At 39.4% G+C, this 17,969-nt stretch overlaps 1 protein-coding gene across 3 annotated transcripts; it reads right to left on the bottom strand.

Moving 5' to 3' along the window:
• Positions 1–1,415: 1,415 nt before the first annotated feature.
• Positions 1,416–17,517, bottom strand: lpxn (leupaxin). 3 transcript variants are annotated; one of them, XR_016093740.1, is made up of 10 exons: positions 17,168–17,514; positions 16,523–16,614; positions 12,334–12,404; positions 11,584–11,683; positions 9,644–9,940; positions 8,717–8,893; positions 7,985–8,066; positions 5,307–5,455; positions 3,580–5,137; positions 1,416–2,306 (listed from the first exon to the last, which is right to left on the bottom strand). XR_016093740.1 is itself a non-coding variant. In XM_088927329.1 (10 exons), exons 1-9 carry the CDS (start codon positions 17,178–17,180, stop codon positions 3,598–3,600), a joined length of 1,206 nt encoding a protein of 401 aa, XP_088783455.1. In that variant the 5' UTR covers positions 17,181–17,517; the 3' UTR covers positions 1,416–2,306; positions 3,580–3,597. The 3 variants fall into 3 exon arrangements, 2 of the variants coding, with proteins under 2 accessions (XP_088783455.1, XP_088783454.1); XM_088927329.1 differs by having other exon boundaries at positions 3,580–3,867; positions 9,644–9,895; positions 17,168–17,517; XM_088927328.1 differs by having other exon boundaries at positions 3,580–3,867; positions 17,168–17,496.
• Between the last annotated feature and the right edge of the window lie 452 nt (positions 17,518–17,969).

The following is a 17,969-nucleotide window of genomic DNA, read 5'->3' as shown; positions in this document are numbered from 1 at the left end:
TGGTATTTCTGAAATCAGGATCCAGAGGAATTAGACCAAGACAGTGGGAGCCATTGGCATGCAACATTGATAAACAAGGCCAGCCGAAACGTAGCCTAAGCCAGCTGAAATGCTTCAGGCCTGTCTACTCCATATATCATTTTTTTATGAACTCCATTTGTCCAAAGCAATTTACTTTTCTTTTCTAAAAAACATTCCTCAGTGGACTGGCTATGATGTGGCAGATTACCCGACTGGGAGGTCAGAGGGGTTTGGGTTGTTTTCTAAAAACACATACAGTACGTTTTTTCTTTAGCTGTTCCTCATACTGTGACTTAACTTTTTTTAAAAAAAATCATTTTTTTCTTGGGCGGCATAGTGAATGGTGCAGTGGTTACCATTGCTGCCTCACAGCACTGGGGCTTTGGGTTCAGTTACTGGGGTGCCCTCTGCGTGGAGTTTGTATGTTCTCCTTGTGTTTGTGTGGGTGCTCTGGTTATCTCCCATGTTTATTGATTGGTTTCTGGGGAAATTGGCCCTGGTGTGAATATGTGTTTACCTGAGTCTGTGTGCTCTGAGAAGGACTGACTGGTTGAATCCTGCTTTGCACCCATTGCTTGCCAGGATACACTCCTCCCCACTGTGACTCTGATGAAGCGGTCTAGGAAATGAATCTAAATTATTCTTCTTTCTCCGCAGTGGAGTTTCTTGCCACAGCCAGGACACAGCTGAGACTTTTCACAGGATTCTCAATCAAGGCACTCAGCTTCTCCAAGCAACAGGTGGTACACAGACATGAAGTGAGAGTGTGAGAAAAGGAAAACATATTTGGCAGAAAGGTGCAGAATTATTTATATGGCTAATCACTGAGTATACTGAGCATACTCACTTACTGTACTCACTGAACAGACTAATATGTCTGTAAGGTAAAGGTACAGAAACTTTGATTAGAAATAAGCTATCAATAAGTATCATCTATAATATAAGGTATATAAGGCTTCTAGGGGGTAGTCAACATGGATTTAGTACATGCAGGTCTTGATTAACTACAGTATCTTGTCATAGTTTTCGGAATCACTTAGGCAATAATGAATACAAATCAAACATATGTATATGTCAATTTTCAGGAGGCTTTTAATAATATTCCTTATCAAAGATTAATTCTCTAAATATCTGCAGTAGGCATTCATGGAAATTAAATAAAGAACTGATTGTTAGAGTACAGTACAGGTGTGAATGTTCAGCCTGGAGTGATATAATTATTGGAGTACTACAAGGATCTGTATTAGGACGCTGCTATTTCTGACATAAGGCAATGATTTAGATTCTTGTATAGCAAACTAGTAAACTTGTCAGATTATATCAAAATAGGAGGATTCTTAAGCACCATAGAAGCTTCAGAGGAAATAAAAAAATGGATGGCACTCGTGGCAAACTTCAGGCAGATGGCATTTAATCTTAGCAGGTATATGTCCAGTAGAAATAACAAAAGCAAACTACAAATATTAAAAAGGGAAAAAAGAGCTTGAAGATACAACTTATGAAAACGACAAATGTTTAGGCTGATATCATCTACGTCTTCCAGACAATGTGGCTAAGAAATAAAACACAAAGTTAGGATATATAGTTTAAAAGTATATAATCAAAATCAAGAACTGTTCATATATACAGTATACAGGTACATATATATTATATATGTTAAAATTATACAATACACTGGTGAGATCTCATTTTGTATGCAGTGGTGGCGACTATGCTACAAAAAAAAAGATATTGCCACTCTGGAATAAGTCCAACGAACAGCACTGAGGTACTTTAGAAAGGAATGTCCTATACAGACAGGCTAAAAGAACTCATTTGTTTTAGACTACAAGGGGACCTGAGTGAAAAATTCACATCCACCAAGCCTTTGAGTTCAACCATATAGATCATGTAAAACATTGACTACAGAACACAAGCAAAATCTATGTGGAAGTGCTTTTAAAACTGATAACAGGAGGACCTTTTAAAGCATTGTAGGAGTTTGGTTGGTGAGGGGGTTCCCTCCTATACTTAAATGCTTTGGGTTTCTTCAGGATGAAACATGCAATTAATTATTATTTCATATTGCCTTATCATATTCTCTATTAACCATATCATATTCATTCACAATTCACTCACATACATATGTAAAATACCTTGTGCAGGCTAATACTTTAAGAAAGCTCAAAACTCATTTGGAAATACTACACATTGAATCAAGAGTGGCGGATAATGAAGTGAGTTCATTCTGTCTTCAACCCATTTGCAGATTTGCAATCTAGTAGATCGAAGAAGATATTTCCATGCTAGAGATAAAAAGAAATGAAATCAACACTCACATGTAACAAACTCACAAGGAAAGGACACTAAAATCCATTCATGTTTGCAGCCGGAGGTTTCAGTGCATTGAGGTGCTGTAATTCTGTATTGGGACAGTCACGTTTTCCACTAGGGGGAGATGTTGCATAAAGTACATTTCATCCATCCCTTCTCTCAGCGCTTTATCCAGTACAGGGTTGTGGGGGAAGCTGGAGTCTATCCAGGCAAGCCACAGGCTCAAGGCAGGATACAACCTGGATGGGATGCCAGTCCATCACAGGGCCGACTCAGACACAAATACAGACACACTCATACACGCTGGGGCCAGTTTTCCCAGAAATGAATTACCTACCAGCATGCCTTTGGACTGTGGGAGGAAACTCATGCAAACACACGGAGAACCTATCAATTCCATGCAGACAGCCCAGAGCCCCAGCACTGCAATGCTAACCTCTGCCAATGTGCCAAAATTATTTAGTTCCCAAACTATTTATTTATCATAACTTGTCTACGTTTTGGCACACACAAGTCTTCATCGACAGACATTTCATCAAATAGATTGAAAGATAGCAACCATTCACATGATAGAAGGCATTAAGTGTCATCTAGACATCTGGTCAGCATTATTGAAGCTGAATTATCAGTTGAAGTTAAATTCCTGTTTTTAATCATATCATTCACTTCTGTTATAACGTCTACTCCAATGCCACATTGTAAGGGTTTTTATGATGACATCAATATTTTCTGCAGTGAGGATGTAAGATGAATGACCATACCATGTACTGTAGCTTGAAATTATTAATTACATTTTAACTTAAGAGTTAAAACACCTTCAGTCGTGTTTCTTACACTAGACATGATGTAAGCAGAATCCAATTTAGAACCATTATTGTTTTCAACTCAGAACTGAAAACAAAGCTTATGAGCCACCACAAAGGACATATCTAACTGTTTGATTTATTTAGAGATAAAGACATCCAAATTCTTCTAATGTTTTTTTCTGCTTCAGGGATGTTTTAGCTACAGTGATTTTGAAACGATTTACTTAGCTGTGCTGCACTGGCTCCCCATCCCTATCCTTCCCATCCAGCAGATTATTTGTAATGTATTTAGAAGTGTGCACTTATCAAGTGACAATGTACTGTACGTGCAGTAAAGAAGAGATTAAATCAGTATTTTTTTACCCTAAACTATCATAGCTTTGTAAAAATTAGTGAGCATGTACTTGTGTAGTTAGATAAAAAAAGACCAAGAACGAACCAGGAGCAAACCGTGGGCTCACGAAAGGAAGAGTCTCTCGTGGCAGCCTGTGCAGTAGGGCTTTCCCTCGCGCTCCTTGAACACGCCCTGGGACAGCTGGCGCAGGCAGAAGGCGCAGACGAAGTGGTCGGGGTGGAACTTGCGCCCCAGGGCCGCAATGCAGCGGCCCGAGATGGGCTTCTCGCACCCTCCGCACAGCGTGCCCTGCCGGGCGTGGAAGTGCAGCGTGCACAGGGGGCGGCCGTCCAGCTCCATGAAACAGCCGTCCTGGAAGGGGCTGAGGCAGTCCTGCACAGCCACACGGAGAGAGCAAAGCGAGGGGGTCTGAGTGTGAGCGTGGAAGCATGTGGGTGAGAGCATGTGTGTGTGAGTGTGGAAGCATGTATGTGTGGGTATGTGCGTGCGTGTGTGTGCGTGCGTGTGTGTGTGTGTGTGTGTGTGTGTAAGCATGTGGGTGAGAGTATGTGTGTGTGAGTGTGTAAGCATGTGGATGAGAGTATGTGTGTGTGAGTGTGGAAGCATGTAGTATGTGTGTGTGTGTGCATGTAAGCATGTGGGTGAGAGTATGTGTGTGTGTGAGTGTGGAAGCATGTAGTATGTGTGTGTAAGCATGTGGGTGAGAGTATGTGTGTGTGAGTGTGTAAGCATGTAGTATGTGCATGTGTGTGGGTAAGCATGTGGGTGAGAGTATGTGTGTGAGTGTGCGTGTGTGTGTAAGCACGTGGGTGAGAGTATGTGTGTGTGAGTGTGTAAGCATGTAGTATGTGTGGGTATGTGCGTGTGTGCGTGTAAGCATGTGGGTGTGAGTATGTGTGTGTGTGAGTGTGGAAGCATGTGGTAAGTGCGTGTATGTGCGTGTGTGTGTGTAAGCATGTGGGTGAGAGTATGTGTGGGTAAATTGCAGCTGCTGGCAATTTAATGGGGTTTCCACATGTGCCTTTTAAAGGCAGTGTGGGCAGTCCAATCCCCTTCAAAACCTGTGAACATCCTCTTTAGATACAGTGATTGCAGAATGGAATTTCCTGCCTGACCTACAATCTTGATCAACATGTTTTCCGTATCAGTCATAAATCAGAAACATACAGTAATATTTCTGATGATCTGAACTCTAGAAGCTTCTCTGAACACTCTAACACTCACAGAAGATCAGAGGTGCAACTTTCGATTGACACAGATAAGGCTACGAGATTCTAATAGAAATTATGAATATACTCTAATGTATAGTACAATATACAATATATAATATATAATGAGTACAATCCAAACTCTGCACATTCACTGTTGGCATTGGGACACAACTGAATGAATTATTTCCATTATTTTATGCTACTCAATATTTGCTAGGGAGAAGGTCCAGCACATGGAAGAGGCGAGTGACCCAAAATAGAAATGAGGCTCTAGTGTAGGAGTGTCACATTGCTGTGTGGAAGAGACCAGTAATATACTTGGAAGGCAATTCCTTTGTGTTTTGAACGCCTTACACAGTCTTTACTTTCTGTATGTGAAAATGTAATTGTACAAAGCAGCAAATATTACAGGGAGACTCAGTGCTTAACAGCTGGAAGACGAAAAGAAAGATAAATTGTGAACACATTAGATATCTATTATCTATTAGATAGAAGTTATCTATTAGATAATTAACTCCGTACCCCGTGGAACATTTTTTTTTCTCCTTGCTGAATCGAGCGTTACAGCTGATCTTAAAGCGGAGGCGGGTGGTAACTCACTGCGCACACGAAACACTCGGGGTGCCAGGTGCCGTTGGCAGCCGATAGGTAGTTCTCCCTCACTGGATCCCCACAGCCGGAGCATTTCGGCGCAAAAAGGCGGTAAAAATCTGTGTGGCAGAACGGCTCGCCCTCACGCTCCAGGAAACCTGAAACACGCCACACGGGGGGCTGGATCAGGAGGGTACTCGGGCTGGAAAACGCGCACTCAGTGAATATGACTCAAACACAAAGACAACCTCATTAAATCACTAAGTTACAGCTTTGTAGCGGGGGGACCAGACATAGAATAAATTCTGTTATATATAATACCTAATTATTATTATTATTAGAATATGTATTATTTTATTATAATAAATATTTTCGGCCGGTGCGATTGACTGGTGTGCCGTCCACGGTGTACCCTGCCTTGCGCTTGTTGCTTGACGGGAAAGGCAACGGCTCTCCCGCGACCCTGAATTGGAAAAACTGGTTACAAAATGTTTGGACAGATTTTCTGCCTGGTATAGTAAACTAGTGATAGTCAAACTGAACTTGTACTAAAAACTTAATTTAATGGGAGTCAAGACGTCCTGGGGGTACAGGCGGCTTACCTGTGAGATGAGTCAATCAAGCATAGATCTAAATCTCAAGGTCTTGATCCAAGGTACAGTACTAACCAGAGAGATCAAACATAATAAATGAATTTAATTTTCAAACTGATTTTAGAACTGGGTGGTTTAAGTGACCACTATGAGGTTTCCTCTTCCTATATTTATACATTGTTTATTGTTGCTAAGGGTTCGTAGACGAGAAGCTTCCAACAAAAGATTTGACTTCATCTCGCTCAGTTGAGGGAACAATAACCTGACCAAAGACCAGGCGCTAAGAACCGTTCAAATAACCAAGCAACCCACTTACTGTAATAAAACTGTTTATAGCTAAATAGTTATTTTAATTCTTGATGGCTATTTCTGCAGAAAGGAGAAGGCATCAGCTTTGCGTTAACAACTTCCTGTGCTGCTTGAGAGACGCATGATACAAGCAGTGCGGACTGGACGCCTGCGAAATAGTGAAGCTATGATATTCTGTATTCACCCTGATGTTTATGGGCCTACTTACTGGTATCTAAGAGAATGAAAATGGATTTTGATGAAAATGGATTTTGACCGGGCTCCAAATAGACCCTCAACGAAGTGCACTAATGAGATCTTATTTGCACAGCGTGGAAGGCGACTTACTCCTAATGGGAAAGATGTCACGATCGCTACTTCTCCTCTTAAGAGCGCTCCAGCCCTTCCTTGTTCTGCCCCATTCCCCGCACCTGTTCCTTATTCCAGCCCCTCTTCAGTTCCCCCTTAAAAGCCAGACGCAGACGTCATTCGAGGCTCTTCATTGAATTCCGTTTTGTGAGAGCCCGGGTCCTGCTGCGTCTGGCTCCGTTATAGTTTTAACTTTCTGTTCCTGATCCCCCCTGCCGGTTCCAACCCGGTTCCAACCCGGTTCCCGTTTTTAATCCCCCGGATGGATTGCCTGGCCATGGACTTATGCTTCTGTTTTGGATTCCCTGTTTGGACTTCGTCTTGGATTGTTCGCCCCGGACTCACTCCCCCTGGACACCTGCACACCTAGGACATGCCCCCCTGTCTCCATACCCTCTCCTGCATGACTTTTTCCCCTGTGTTTCCTCACAAATCCGGATTGTGCCGTCTGCATAGGGCCCGGAAAGAACCGGTCGTGACAAAAGAAGGGTCTTGACAGGGGAATCTGAGGTACAGTAACAATAGAAAGCCAGATGGACATAATGCAGGGCTCCTGTTGCTGGAGTCAGGGAAGAGAGCCAGAAGATTTAGAAACACAGCGAGCCTATTTCACAACAATCAAAGGAAACGAACTTACTGTCAAAAGATCTAGGACAAAAAATATGCTACTGTATGACCAGCTGTACTACATAATCAGCGACTGGAATTCATTCACTAAAGCAGAATCCTTACTCTCACATTACTGTTTAATTATGTGTTGGATATTTTTTTCTGCTTGAGACAGGAATTAGCAACGTTTAGCTTTACATTTGTTTGATTGATAGTTGTTTCTATAAAGTGTGATGCATGAAGCCTGTGCTACAGCACTGTAGGTAAGACATCTTCTGGTGACTATGACAGGGAAGCTAAGATGCCCACTGTGTACACCTGTCTGTACAGCAGTAGCAACAGCAGCAGTAATGAACATTCACAAGGTGGTGGGGCCAAGAGCACAGGAATCGCCTTAGGCCTGAGATACAGAGCCCTGGGCAAGTTAGGACACAAGCTGAGCTGGGACTAAGGTCAGGAACATAGAGGCTGGACAGTGCAAGAGAGCCAAATTTAGCATAACAAGAGTCGGCCTTGTGAAAGTGATAATCATTTGTGCACCTTTGTGTAATGAAAACCTGGCTGGTGGTATTTGAGAAATATTTGCATATATTTAATCATTATAGGTACCGTAAACAACTCAGTTGTAGTACAGTACATGCTTCATGCACTAGGTTATCTGCTGTGAGCAACAGTTCTGTTAATGAATACGAGACCTGTAGAAAGCACACAATAAGCATGCTTATTATTATTATATTTACAATAATTTACAGTTATTACACATTACCATCACTGAATGAGTCCTTAGTCTACAGTACGTGTCAGTGTGTGTTTGCTTCTGTCTCTCACCCTCTGAGCCGAACACTTGTCCACATGCTGTACAGAAGAAGTGCTCTGGGTGCCAGGAGCGGTCCAGTGCTGTCAGGATGTTCTGTGGGGGAGATGACACTACTGGATACAATCCTACCAGCATACATCCTTCTACAGAGCATTTAGCTTTCGGGATACAGTTGTGTAAAAAGCGTTACTGCGTCGTCTAGCAGAATGAGATCCAACCAGAACCCATCCAGTGTGAAGCTGGAATGTTGATTTCAGCTTTTTTTTATTTATTTATTTACAATTTGTATATCTCACGTACTGAACAAGATCTCCTGCCGATTTAATGTACTGTATGTCAGACTGGAAGGTGCAAGAGGCCATTTTAACATTCAAGAAGTTCTACCTGTTATTGGTAGAACATCCCTAAAGCACAGGGAATCCACCGAAGGGCTTACAGTACATGGAATGTCATTGTAACAAACACACATGGCACAGTGTCAATGTGTTTAACACTACTGCCTTATGTACTTAAGTACTGGGTTAGATTTTAGACTAGGGCACCTTTTTTGTGCAATTTGCATATTCTTTCTATATTCATACTGTTTTTTGGTGGGTGTTTTTGTCTCCTCTTACTTCCTAGGATAGATAAATTGGTATCTTTAAATGGTCTTCACCCCTGGTCCTGGAGATACCCTGTTCAGCCGATTTTTATACACAGTCTTTAATTCCTTGATTCCAAAGTGAAATTGACTATAACTGTACCTGCAAGATGGCTCCACTGCAGTACGCACAGCGAGGAGCAAAGATATTCTGATAGTCTGTCTCACAGTAGGGTTTTCCATCTCTTTCAAAGAAACCGCATGAAACTCCAAGCTCCTCTTTACACACACAGCACACAAAGTGTTCGGGGTGCCAGGTCATGCCCATAGCTGTGATCACCTGAGCGGAGAAAGAGAGGAATAAAGCAGGGAAGAAACAAGTTTGATCCATGTCAGGTTTCCCAAGCTGCACACTCTTGTAAATGTACTGATTAATAAAGGAAAACAGTATAAAGTGCCTTGTAAAACTGAACACGTTTATGGAGGAAAGGATTTAAATGTCGACAAGCGCTGCAAAAAAAACATTAAGCTAAAATATGTTGATTGCATAAGCATTCACCCCCTGAGCAAATACTTGTTGGAATCATCTTTGACATCAATTACTTTTTGGATGTCTACCAGCTTTGCAGACTCGCTCAGTTTCTGTAAAGTTGGTTGGGGATCGTTGATGAACAGCAATTTCCAAGTTTTGTCACAGATTACCCATTAACGTATAGAATCTGAGCATTCAAGTTTGATTAAAAATTTTCACTTAAAAAAACGTTTGTACATCATTTGTTCAATAACAAAAGGGGGCATCACTGGAAGGGAATGGATACCTGTTCAAGACGCTGTATTTAAAATGTTATTTGCACATATCTGTGTACATTTCTGCAAATCATCTTAGACAACAAGGTAAACCTGTTTGCTCATATAAGGACCTGAAAATATTAAGTACCAGGGCGTGTACTTTACCAGTAAGCAAATATGAAGCATATTATTTCAACATTTAAGGAGGCCCGGTTCTAAAACAACATTCAGTAACATTCAGATAAATTAATATTTGCTTTTATTAAAGTGAGCATCATTGACTTCTATTACTTCATAGTACCTTTCCCACAATGCACTTGCCACAAGCAGCACAATGGCCTTTGGCAGCGGTGTGCACACCCATCTTCTCCATATCAGAGCTGAGGACACCCAGAAGGTGGTCTATGGAGGCTCCTTCTGCCCCCGGAGGGTGCTGGGCTGTCTTGGTGGGCGTCTTGTTGGGCGTCTTGCCAGTGGTCTTTGTCTCCGGTTCTGCTGGGCTGTGCATCGCCTTGTCCTTCTTCTCAGGCTCCTTCTCTTTCTCCTTTCCCCTCTTTGCGAGGACCGGGGGCACAGAGGAGGGAGATCTGTCAGGCAGCTAAAAATATTTATGAAGAGATCGAACGTTTTCAGGGAATTCTGGAATTGTTTTTCGTGTAACATGGCAACTGTAAATGGTTTCCAAAATACACTGTCATTTGAAATAAAAATATATGAAAGAGCTCGTCCAAAAGTAAATATCTAAACTGCCAAAATAAATGTTGTTTCCATGCCAACCAAAGATTTCAAGTGGAGTCCTTTTCTGCAGGCGGCCGAAGAGGTGTCTGTATAATGTTTCCAGATCCTGCAGCTTCATACTTCAAAATTATTATTTTTAAGAGTACCTAATGAATTAATTAGGCTGAGAATATTTTCACATTAGGAATTTTTATTAGGAATCTGTATTTTTTAACACATCATCGTTATCCTGACGTGCTTGTTATTTTCAATGTTTATTGGGACAGTACATATTCTTTCTCTTTTGCCATTTGTTTAATGTAAGTACTGTACCTACATTTTTCACACAGCACCTGAGGCCCTTGTCTGCACTTGGCAGTCATGTTATTGTATCGTATCTTCATGCATTTCTGTGATTTAATGCTTTAAGTCACCTTGCATAAGGACAGGAGCCAAACTAATACTACTGAATTCTGGCCAGGTCAGTCCTTTCATGGGAGTTATCACCCATCCCAACTTTGACCTGAGATGTGTTTTTATTTCCTTTCAACAATAAGAATGACTGAGCTGAAATATTAGGGACCTGGTGTTGAAGTTAAACAAAAACTTGCTGAAGTGCATGTGTTATTTAGTGGAGTGTATGCCTTCGGTTAGAAATGCAGTAAAACTTACAGAGTCTTATATATAAGATTATTTTTTATGTTCATAATCAGCTTAGATCTACATTTCACCTCTTTTCCGGTTAAGTACATTACTGTGGCAAGTTATTGTTTGCCATCTGTAAAATGTACTGTATGTTAGGCTTCATAAGCTTCTGGAGTAAATTCCTATTATCATGACCTCATATTCAATTTGTATTCAAACACGATTCTTATAAAATTGGGAGATAAAAATGGAGAGAGAATGTTCATCTGAGTATCTAAAGCAACATTATTGTATAGCATCATTCAGCAAGGGAATGGGACAGTGAAGGAAACCAGCATGGCATCCTTCATTTTCTCCTGCCTCTCTTTGCAGCGTGTTGCTGTATGTCTGAGTCAACTCCACTCGCCCAGTCATGGTGTAACAGCAGCTCGTCTCCCTGTGAGCGATTCAATAAACTCTTCTCTCTAGGTCTGAACTCAGAAACTCTGAACTCTTCTCTCTGTGGGCCTGGACCCTGTAAACTCTTCTCTCTGTGGGCCTGCACCCTGTAAACTCTTCTCTCTGTGGGTCTGCACCCTGTAAACTCTTCTCTCTGTGGGTCTGCACCCTGTAAACTCTTCTCTCAGTGGGTCTGCACCCTGTAAACTCTTCTCTCTGTGGGTCTGCACCCTGTAAACTCTTCTCTCTGTGGGTCTGCACCCTGTAAACTCTTCTCTCTGTGGGTCTGCACCCTGTAAACTCTTCTCTCAGTGGGCCTGCACCCTGTAAACTCTTCTCTCTGTGGGCCTGCACCCTGTAAACTCTCTGGGCCTGGACTCGATAGACTAGAGTAATAAAAAGAAAGAAGGCAGAAAGAAAATGATGTCTGTGGCCTCTCACCCCCAGGTCCAGCTCCAGCAGTCCACTCATTATGGCGTCCAGCTCCCGTGTTGCTGATCCGGGGCTGAGCAAACAGGCCTCCTCAGGGTGAGGTACCTCACTAGTATACACAGGAAAAACAGTTCCTGCCTTTGTATGTAGTTTTGCAGCAGTTGTGGCCACAGAAACCACATTATATTTAACCGAAACAGCAGAGCAGTCGACCAATTTGCCATGTGTACACTATGTAGTGTATCAGTTAATTACAAGACAAAAACTTGTGGTATACTGTAGTTTCGGCTAAATTACAGTTTAAGATAAAACACATCATTACTAATCTAGTCATAATTAAAATTATGTCTGCCTGCATATACAGTATATATACTGTATATGTGTGTTTGTCTGTGAAGGGAGGTATTCAGGTGGGAAGATGTGTCTTGTTGTTTGTGTACGTGTTTATTTTGAAATCTGAGCTTTCAGTTGTGCATGTAGACATTCTAGCTTCAACTGTTTGCTTCAGTTTGGGCTGTACATTACCACTGAATACTCATGCTTGTTTGAGAATATTCTAAATATCAAAAGTCATTTGGTTTAGCAATTTAGAGCTGATAATAAAAAATTATTAGACTAAGTTAGGTCTAAACAGTGACTAGTCCGGGGAAGAATTTTGCGTGTGTGCAGATGCATTTTGATTTTGAGACTCATTCTGTCTCTTTTCCCTTCTGTGTGTTTAATTTCAGAAATATTTTTAAAAAACCGTATCAGTCTCACCTGTATACATGTTCACTCTCGATCTCCTGTGCTGGTTTTGCTGGGAGTTTGGTGGTGTAGACTGGCTGGACCTGAAAAGGCAAAGGTACATGAGACAGACTACTCAGCGAGCATTTTTTTTACTTTGCTAAACAGCTTCATTAAAACCAAATAATAAAAACTAGCAATACAGAACATCTTAAACCACAGAACAGAATGCTACTTTGCAAAAGGAAAAACTCACTTTAGCAGAATATTAAGAGACAGGAAACACAGATGCATGGACTGTTGATGTAATCACATAAGGTGTTTCTAAGAAGCTCTGATAAAACCGCCTTGTTGCTTTGATCTTCTGCAAAATTATCACTATGCTTTAAGTTAAATGCATCCAGTTTCTAATGTCACAAAAACAAAAGAATTTGGTTTTTCGTTTTGAAAACAACCTTAACCCTAAGGGAAATGTTAGCTTACTGAATTAACTTATTTAACTTTTGTGTTGTTTTTTTATCATTAATAAAAATGGGGGTAAACTTAGTTTAGAAATATATGTTTCAGAAATAACACGCAGGAATGTGAAAACAGAAAATACTCTCTGACCAAACACTTGTTCAAACAATGACCAGTCTGATGCCAGTTTGAAACTGTGGTTCTATTGCAGTGTGAAAACTCGGTTTAAAATGATCCTTATCTCCACTTTCAGAATGTGTCTTGGTAATCCATTCTTTACATTAAAAAATTCTAAGTCTAAGACAAAACACAAGCGAATAAAAGGAACAGCAGAAGATGCAGATTTCAAGTACAGCTGTATAAAAATAATAACATACACATGAGGCTGTGTGAGAATAAGAAAACAAATGGAGTTTTTAATGTTTTTTTTTACTGCATGCTCAGTGTCACCTGGGTCAAGCAATAATTTTTTAAAGAATTAAGTGCAGCATCACTGAATAAATAGTACATTATAGTACAGTAAATAATACTTCAATTTGTTCGATATAGTTAATATTAAATTTTTGCAAATGATGTGATACTGAAAATATCTCGAGACTTCCTGTTTGTTTAAGCAAATTAGAGGCTTCTAACCATATTTTTCTCTCTTTCTCATTCTCTGATGTCATCAATGTGTTTTTCTTCTCCATGCAGTTGCTTGGATTTTATTCCTTCTCAGTGGATGTCTGTCTTTATCTTTAAAGAGAAGGTGCAAAGGCAGACCCCAGACTGACTCAGACCTCCCCAAATTGACACTGCTGCTCTGGAATAGGTACAAAGGGTGACCAGGTACATTCCCAGGATAATGCCCAGAACCTATGAGGAGACCGAATTCCATACCCATGATCAATAAAACATCTATCCAGATGAGGGCTGAGGCATGCTGGATGGGACACATCTGCATTGCAGGGGGACTGAGATGTGTCAAATCCTTGAATGGTCTAGTTAAGGTCAGCCCACTTGTCCCAGCAAAGAGAACCATACAGCACCAGAAATCAAAAGAGAACATGCCACATTTTTATATATAAAAGACTGAATGAAAGTGTTGTGGGTTAAAATCATATCTGAGGTGATGAGGCAAGTAAAACTGAAACAAGCTTCAAACTTGGATATTGAAATTAACACCTGAAGAAGAATTGCATTTTTTCAAGAACCAATGTCCAAGCCTAGTCCCTATGGTTAAGATGCTTTGATTGATCAAACTAAATCCCTTCTTAAACATATGTGCATTAAAACGAGAGCCTCACTAAGATCAAAATGCTGTATGAATACAAAATTATCTAGTACTTCAACTACATTGTGTGGCCCAGGTAAGTATCCCACATAAGATTTAATTACTTAAGCACCTGGAGTAAATCTCTGAAGAATCATTTTCCTTGTGTTCCAATCAGACGTCCTTAAAAAGTCCAGTTTGGCTTGGGCAGTATATATTATGGGGAGGTGTAAGTTTTAAATTCCTCTCTCAACTTCCCTATTGATGTTTCAGTTCCACCTTCTGTGTTAATGGTCTATGTCACAGCCGGAAGACCTTTGTAGAGGAAACTATCAGATAACATCAGACTGTATCAGTCTAAAGGTAGAATTGATTATATATTGATTGATTATACGTGGTCTAGGGTCCCACAGCTATACTGGACTCTATTATTATTCAAATAGAAACAAGATTTTTTTCATTTGAGCTCTTAGAGTAGGGGTGTCCATCCACTGACAAATCTTGTGAGTAATCTATCCAATTAAGAAATCTCTGGTCCTTGATGGCTGACGAGTTATCATATTTTAGCTCTTAAATGAAATGACTTCATTGAACAAATCCCTTGTTTCATTGATCACAATTGGAATAATGGCCCACAAAACCTGCTGGTTTAGGTCTCTTCAGGACCTGAGATGCATCCACAATAACAATGTACAGTAGACTTTAAAGTAAAACAGGAGATGTGCAATTTGAAATTTGACAAAAACAAGAACAAATAAGCTGCTATCTGCTTAGGATAAACTGAATAAAGTGCTAAACTCCTAAAAAAAAGAAAAATTGTGTGCATGCCATTAGTTTCTGCTCAGAATAAATATCTTTAAAGAATGTAATCTCCTTATCTTCTAATAAGATAAATACATACGGTTTAAACTCTTATGGTACTTTTTCCTAGATAGCCAATAGCAGGTGTACATAGAGACATAGTTGTGCTTCTTCCTAAATGTTTATGAATGGCTCTAAAAATGTAGCTGGATTGGTAGACTACATCTTTACAAAATATATAGTATATAGGCTGTTGTAAGTCTTTGATGCACAGGATTCATTCTGAGATGTCTGAGTCTTTACATGTACATTTGATCCAAAGTATAGGGGATATTTACCACCCTTTACTTATTATTGAAAAGCTTAAGAAGACTGGAAGCTTTTTGATTAAAAAAACTGCTACTGTTAATGTTATAGTTATATATAATTTGTCGTGAAGATGAACCTTTTTTAAAAAATTCAAAATAGCCCCTTTAGCTATTTAATCTTAGTGACATGTCTGATTAGAGGGAATTAACAGCTAATGGTATTTCCTTATTGAGCCTGTCCTTTAATTTATTCTTCTGCTCTGTAGATTCTGCTTAATGATTAAAATGTGCTGCATAGCAGAATTTACTTCAAATAGTCCTTGTATATCCTTGCATACAGCTTGTTTAACAAAGTTTGAAAATACATTTGCTATGTCTTCTGCACATTACACATTCTGCACATGTGTAGAACTGTACTTATTTATGCCTTACAATTTTTCCCTGCTTTAGATTTGAGTCTGTTTGCACTTGCTCGTTTCTATGTCTTACACTGATGTTGAATAGCGATACCTTTCCCTGCGTTTACCGTTTACAGTATCATCAGCATAGTCAACCAGTGTGCGATTCGTAGTTTGGTACCTGTACTTTTCATTCCTATACTGTTAGACAAAATTATTGACACCCTTCATTTGAAATGATCTTTGAATAATTCATTCAACTTAATCTTATTTCATAAACTACATTTATGTGTCAGGGCTATATTTGACATTCGCTGAACGTTCTTAGCATGAAGGAGTGAAAGGGAGTCAACTAACTCAGTTCAGAATAAAGGTGCTGCTGTTCATTTCAGCAACTCAATAGGTGTTTCCATAGGGATCTTCAGACAAGAGGTGGAGGATTCAGGTTCTTATTTCATCTCACAGATTACTCTTAATACCGCTATACTGTACATGAAATCCAGCTTTGAATCCATTAAATTTGAACTAGCAAACATTTAAGGAAGAGTTCTGTTAACCTAGTGGACCTTGCCAAAGACTTTCTGAAAATTGAGATGTACAGTAGCGTATCAGAGACTTACATCCTTTAAAAGATTTTTACTTTTTTCACTTCATGAAACTTTGTTCATTAAAAGTTTTCTCAGAGAGCCACAGATGTATCTAATCATTTATTTACAGGTTACATTGTCTAGCAACAGAAAAATAAAGGTTTTACAAATTTACACTAATATGAAAATACATTTTGGGCAAGTCCTTAAAGCTTAATACTTATAAATATATAACTGACCGCTCTACATACAGTACAGTAGTTCTCTTTGATGACTTATTTCAAAATAGATCTCTATTTAAGATACTCTTAAATAAAAAGTAACCAGATTTTTTTTAATTGTGCATTTTTGAAGCGCAGAACTATGCATCACTGGTGTAAAGAATTTCCTCTAAAATCACCCATTTACCCCATTTACCCAGTTATCTCCTCTGCTGCCTCTTGAAGAGGTATTATCTTGCCCTTCTGAACTCTGGGAAGAACTCACAGCCAACTCCTCCAGTAAAACGTCTACAAGATAATAATAGTGATTGTTATTGTATTTGTCCTTAACATTCACCAGTTTTCTTATAATCCACACAAATCAGAATTGTCCTTTGTTGTTTCAGCAGAGCGTGTGTACTCGTGCAACGTAATAACAGTATGAAATATTTTATTACTGTTGCCATTTTATACTTTTACATTGCTGTTATCCTGAGTGACACCTCCTCACCCACGCCCTCACCTAAAAACAAATTTTAAAAATACCCCCTTTGCAGTTATTTTTCTCAAATTACTGCTGTATATCTGTTTCTTTATATATTCTCAATTTCTTTTGTCCTGTATGACTTTATTCTCTAGATCACGCCATGTCTAAGACCTCGGAAACGCTCAACTGAATCTTATTCAAAACAAAATAAAACATTCTATTGCCCAGTAACTCTTAAATTCTCAAATCCTTGACTCAGTCATTAAAAAACCTGCTGAACTGGAAAATAAAAAACAATTACATCTCTGAAATATACAATAAATTCACGTATATCAAACGCTCCTACTAAACATAAAATTGCATTAAAACACTTACCTAATTCATCCATTTCAATGCTGCTGTTTAAATGGCTTTGTTTTGGGAGAATATGTGCAGTACAGTATATCTCAGCGATGCACTCTAGTCTAGTGAATAGGTCTGTGTGTGTGTGAAACTCAGAGCTTCATCCTGTCAGCCTATGTGTAAGTGTGTGGGGCCTGCATAGATGCTGTCATGTGCTATTGTGAACGTACAGTATGTGATCTTATGTCAATGGTTTTCGTATCTAATCTAAAAGTGTCTCAACCTTGATGATCATTTATTGAAATAAAAAAATTAAAAAAAAGTTTACTTCCCTACAGCATTCAAACCCCGAGTGAATCTGTGAGTCACTCAGTTTCGTTACTAACTCATACACCCACAGATCACATTAAAACACACTGCACCATTTCCTGTCAGTTACCTTCGAAACCATTCAAATCTTCCCTTTTCATCAGAAACCTGCAGTGTTGACTTATAATGTCTTCAAGTAAAGCAGCTTTCTAACATCACTCAGAACTTTTTATTACAGTATTTGGAATTTATTTATGGTGCACCATATAATCGAATTAGAATAATTTAGTTGTTTATTAGAGTTTGTGAAGGCTTGGGAAAAAAAGTAGCTGACTTTCTATGTCAAATTTACTTTCCAATTATTTTAAGCTATTTTTACATATCTTTATAATAGGCGTTTTTAGGGTGATATTTTAAATTATGTGCATGTGTTTTTACATTTCATTTCTTTGGAAACAGATCTCTTTATTACATTGTCATTATGTACAGTCATTAAGTAATTGATGAGTAGTTTGTAGAATATCCT

Source organism: Atractosteus spatula, chromosome 11 (assembly GCF_055471065.1).
Source record: "Atractosteus spatula isolate fAtrSpa1 chromosome 11, fAtrSpa1.hap1, whole genome shotgun sequence".
In the NCBI taxonomy this organism is placed as follows: Eukaryota; Metazoa; Chordata; class Actinopteri; order Semionotiformes; family Lepisosteidae; genus Atractosteus; species Atractosteus spatula.
The sequence above is the reverse complement of the archived record's forward strand: the minus strand, read 5'-3'. Positions and strand labels throughout refer to the sequence as shown.